Source organism: Sphaeroforma arctica (genome assembly GCF_001186125.1).
Source record: "Sphaeroforma arctica JP610 unplaced genomic scaffold supercont1.948, whole genome shotgun sequence".
NCBI classification, from domain to species: Eukaryota; class Ichthyosporea; order Ichthyophonida; genus Sphaeroforma; species Sphaeroforma arctica.
In genome coordinates this window covers 23,747-29,395 of record NW_014039610.1, presented here as the reverse complement: position 1 = coordinate 29,395, position 5,649 = coordinate 23,747, and the positions used below count along the sequence as shown (strand labels likewise).

The following is a 5,649-nucleotide window of genomic DNA, read 5'->3' as shown; positions in this document are numbered from 1 at the left end:
GATTTTTTAGAAGTGCGGAGCGACATACAACTCTTCTAGTTACCCTGGGAAAGCATAAAATGTATACCTTCGGATGTAGCGCTACGAATCAGATTGTCTTCAGGTTTAGCAACGCGTCGATAGTGGGCTATAACGAATAGACGATAAGTGGGGTTTGTGTGAACACCCTTCGAGCATAGCTGATGCTCGCTCTCATCGAGGATTATGCCATCTAACATTTGTTTTCTAAGAACTACTATAAAAATACATTCGAGAACTGTTTAAGGATTGATTGTTCCTCTCTCCTACTACTAGTGTTCTGATAACAACAAGAGTGCAAGGCTGCACAAGAGTGCAAGCGAAGCTATCGAACTTCAAAAACAGAATGTCGAGAGAAAAAAAAATGCCAATCTCCGAATCTCCCGTGACTCGCAGATGGGTCAAAACATTTTTTGTGTTTTTATTTATTTATATTGTTTTTATTAGTAAATCGTGTGTTAAACTGATAATATCCATTGAGCGGTATTTATGAGTAAAAATAGTAAATACCTTGCGGTATATAACCTCAAACTTTATTTTTGTAAAAACAAATTCAGCATATGATAACTGATAAACGGGTGAGTGATGGCCGATGACTGAAGAGAAGTGGTGAGTCCCTTGGCTAAAGACTACATACTCGTGTGTGTGTAGTCATACACTGATACACAGTAGACACACTACAGTCTACGCACTACACAGTACACGCTCAGGTATAAAAAAGTCAAAATGCCCGGAGGGTCAATGATAATTTACGATATGTATATAAATATTGCAAAGAACAGACTCTGTTCATCACATTCAATATTTGTGTTAACTTCGCCTTCCCTGCAAGAACATGACTAGGACTTCCGCAATACTGGCACATCAAGATTTTGCACTCGGGTTGGCGAATCCCAAAACATCGAGTCCATTGCACTCTTCCAAGTACACAATCAGATGTCTCACTTTCGACAACGAAATCGTGAACTTAGCAACATGTCGGGCAGCCCCAGTATTTAAGATAAGCAGAGGGAGTAGCGTATCGTGCACGTTTCAACCCTGTCACAGTACACTGCACCTAAAGGTGGAGAATCACGCCGACACTTCACTAGAGAATAATGTAGCGAGTTTTATAGGCACACAAAAGAAACTCTGTGAGATTCTTTCGCCGGAGGTTAAGCTGACTTCGGCCCAGACAAACTTCCCCAATCGCCGACAAAGCCACAATAAGTTGAAAAGGGCATGTATTGCACTGAAGCGCTGTATGTCAGCGTCTAGACACAGCTCTACCCCGCACCAAATTGAACCCGTACTTAGAGCAGAGGCAGTCGAAATAAATTATTCCAGACTACATAAAAAAATACGTACTATATTGAATTGCCGTGCTTTGGATTGCATGCACAGTGTATTGTGGCGTAGTCTTGGCCGGTAATAGTGCACCCAGATATGATGCAACTGTATTTGATCATTTTCAATTAATAGGTAGCGTAGAAATTCCAGTACATAGTTATCCGCTGGGGGGATTTTTATCGTATTAAGATGTATTTTAAAACAGGAAGATTCTATAAAAAAATTATCAAAATTTATGAGTCGAAAGGATAGGAAATACAACAGCTAGCCTAGCTTCCTGCATTCGCAGTGAGCCAAAAGCATAGTCTTGCTATCGCTCTGCAGTAATAGTTACTACTTTCTGGACTCGTGTACGCTGGTGAACCTTTTTTTATGCATATACCAGCTTTTTATATGGTGCACACACGCGCTTATTCTGGGCTATATTGACTTACCATCCATGATCTAACAACTGGGTCACTGGCTGGGGATCCTGGGAATTGTATTTAATGAAATTCTGTTGCCGTTGTCCCGTTGGGGTTATTTTTCCCTTAATGTAAACATAAAAAAGATAAACACTGGCCTCTCAAGTCTCAACGCAAACGCGTCCCGTATTTAAACATACGATGTTTTGTATGTACATATCGCATAAAAGCTGTGTTTACATATTTACAAAATTATTGCTTTACCGGCCGGATTTAAAAAACTTTGAACTGGCCGTGGCGACTGGCGAGTGACTGGCGAGTGGCGACTGGCGAGTGACTGGCGAGTGGCGACTGGCGAGTGACTGGCTAGTGGCGACTGGCACCTGGCAAGCGGCGGGCCTTTATCTTTTTTTTTAATTACATTTTGGTGCTTTTTAAAAAAAAAACAAATGGAAAAAAACCCCCCAAATATTTACATGTTAGGAGATAGGACTGAAAAATAGGTGGCGGCCTGGCGAGCTGGCGGCCCCCTGGCCGTTGCGTGAGTGGCGACCTGTCCACTCTGGAGGGTAGTGGACTCTACTAGCGGGTCTTGGACTCCTGGCCCTCCTGGCCCCCTTTCCTGGATAGGCTTGGGGATTGAAGCCGGCGAAGTGCACCAACCACCAACTCACCAACCCAGCGATTCAGCGCCTCGGCGGTGAATTAAACCGTGCTGTTTGTAAAGAAATACATACTTCGTAAATGATAGGCTGGCCGCAAACTTTAGTACTGTACAGTGTACAACCACGCTAGTACAAGTAGCCCCATACTGCAAGCTCTGTTGTGTGATTATAGCTAGCGATACCATTTCTGGCTTAAATTTGTGGACGGTTTGCACCAGCAGGGAATGTTGAGCCCTTGTATGGTCGTTATCAAGCATGCACTTCCGCTTACGTACGGGCCGAAATGTCTTTGCGCCCATTAGAAAGGCCTGTGGCGTATGAGCTAGTTCAACCTCACAATCAGAAATGGCAGAAATGCGCTCTCATTCCGAACGTACACTCGGACTAAAACAAGCGACAAGTTCGGATTTCACTTCGGTGGATCTGGCAAAGCGACTATATATTGTGCTAAGCATACCAGAGGATAAGTCAATCAGAGATGAGTCTTGTATTGATTTGCAACTTATAAGAGGCATTTTCAGCAAGATTTTTGCGGTTGATTTTACGGACACTACAAGCACCGCAGCTGAAGCTAGAGCTATGGTGCGCTACCTCAGCGATACTGTTCTGAATTGCGATCTGGATCATATTATCTCTTCGGATATTGTAACTGGTGTGTTTGTTGTTGAAATTGAAAGGTAGTAGTGACACACTAAGAACTGCCTTTATAGTTAAATATCGTGCGCACGCTTCGAGTACACACTGTGTTCACCATGAAACAGATTGCTAAGTTCAGCATCGATACAAATAGAAGATAGATTTAAAGGGTGGATTATCTCAACGATATTTTGCTGTATGTGGTTTACGAAACAGTGTTGACGTGATAATACCAATATTCTATTTTCCGATGATACTGCACCCATACCAAAGCACACAATCGTCCTTAGAAGCATCAAGCAAAGCACTCAGCCCGATACATCGTTTACTACTTACAAGGTGAAAAGAGCTCCGCACAAGATTCGCAGCAGTATTCATTCACAAAATGCCGATACAAACTTAACAATCCTCATGCAGGTATTGACGGTGGGCTGGCTAAGCGATTCATTTTAGAGCTGCTATGGGAGATAGCCGTTGCGGTGAGTGCCGAATCTCACAGTGAAAATTCGGATGAGTATAGTAACGCAGAACAACCCAGACCAGCGCTGGAATACAGTCACCGAGACTCTACCACGAACAAACCATCTATAGATAGGAATACACAGACGCAAAAGGAAAGTCAGAAACAATGGGCTGGCTCTACCAATGTACAGAACGACATAGAGTATGAGCTGGTCGGTGATGAACCAGGCGCTCGACAGAGTATGACGCCTCATGCAGCACGTAGTGGTGTGACACCTTTCAGCAAGGGACAGGTCGCAACCGAACCGTGGCAGCAGGTGCCGATATCTAGTAGATACAATACGTGGTACCCTACAGCACTGGACAGTTGTGAACAGGAGTTCACTCCAATAGGACACTCGTATACACCACAGGGAGCTTATAATAATTCTTCTTTACGATCGCGGCTGTTGTTTCAGGATGGTGAAGGTGAAGGCGATGGCGATCGATTGGGTCAAGATGAGGATATATACGGACGCAGTGTGTGGGCTGGTGTACTAGACAGAGATATTGACGACGAAAGGGGTGTACGTGGGGTCCTACCCGCAGGAGAGCGTGCCTTTTATCGCACGAGCTCCGAGCAAATAGGTGCGCGTGGAGGATATGACCACCACAGCTACAACTATCAGTCCATGTCGCACTACAGGGCAGGTGCTGATGGCAATGTGGAATCACTTATAGATGGAGGCATTGGCCATGTCGACAACGACCTTGGTCTCGATATGGCGAGGCTAAGACTGGGTAGTGCGCATGAGATGATAAATACAGACGTAGACACACGCCTTCACACATTACCGCGATCACGCTTCAGCACTCACACACGGAGCGGCGCATATGCCACACCATACCAAACGACCCATGGCGAGACAGCAGATGCAGAGCCACAACTGCCGGCAGAGAATAGATTGGGATACAACCAGATGAATAGGCTAAGAGGTGACTTGACGGCCTCGAACAACGAGTATCACCACCAGCGGAATGCAAATAGGTTTAGATATAACACATATAATGGACACTTAGGAATGGCAAGTACTACCAATTTATTGCAGCTTTACGGTGATGGGTACGAGTACGGACACGAACACGATGATAGGAACCTGCAGAGTCGTGACGACCTTTACGAAAACCAGTTCGCTGCCACACAACGGCGACTGCAGCAACAGCAGGCGAGAGATATGCAGAGTGCGATGCAAAGTATGAGACTCGACGGTGTGAACCAGCACAGGGGAGAGAAAGAGCCTGTGGATACCGGTATATACGGCCCAGGGTTGGATGGGTTTCAGCAGATAGGGGCAAGTGTTTGTGTGTGTCTTTCACTTGAAGTCTTGCGTGGATGTGTGAATGCGTTTGTGAAGAAGTGCATAGTTTGGGTTAGGCTCTGTCAATTAAACGCATGCTTCGCGATGACCAAGGGAATCCGCATGGGATATGAATATGTTTCATCTCTGAAACAATATATACTTATCGTACTAGAATTTAGCATTAGTATATCCTCGGAACGATTCAAATTGACCCACGCCGCAAACGACTATGGAGTCATCTATATGTCCTTAATCGAGTAACATCATGTTCGTGCACGTGGTTGTACTTACATCACTATTCAACACATTCGAGAACACTCAATTCTTATCTCCGCATATATCCAGGATGAAGACTACGACGCACGCTATAGCGGCAGCAACAGTAAACCTCGGGTAGATACAAAGCGTACAGACGACGATGGGTACGAGTCGGGTATCAGCCATCGTGAAGAAGCCGAACATCTACGACGAGAGATCAAACGAATGCAAGAGAACATAGCTTGCTTGGGGGAAAGCAGGCAAGCGGCCTGATTGGCAGCAAATTATTAGAGAAAGGATGTACGCTCTAACGCATACATGCAGCACATTCACATTGAACAGATATGGATATATAAATAAATATCTATACATAGATAAAGATATATATATATATATATATATATANATATATATATATTATAATATATATATTATTNNTATTATATAGTATNTATATATATATATTATTATATTATTATATATATATATATATATATATATGTGTTNTATATGGTTGTATATATATAATATAATTAA

At 43.6% G+C, this 5,649-nt stretch overlaps 2 protein-coding genes across 2 annotated transcripts; both read left to right on the top strand.

Moving 5' to 3' along the window:
* Nucleotides 1–927: 927 nt before the first annotated feature.
* SARC_09391 (hypothetical protein) lies at nt 928–1,442 on the top strand (the record flags this gene model as incomplete). The annotated part of the gene is made up of 1 exon (XM_014296600.1): nt 928–1,442. A coding segment is annotated over one exon (502 nt), but the record flags the coding sequence as incomplete, so codon positions are not given.
* A 2,027-nt stretch (nt 1,443–3,469) lies between these two features.
* SARC_09390 (hypothetical protein) lies at nt 3,470–5,486 on the top strand (the record flags this gene model as incomplete). Its single annotated transcript, XM_014296599.1, has 2 exons — nt 3,470–4,845; nt 5,200–5,486. Coding segments are annotated over 2 exons (1,562 nt in total), but the record flags the coding sequence as incomplete, so codon positions are not given.
* Between the last annotated feature and the right edge of the window lie 163 nt (nt 5,487–5,649).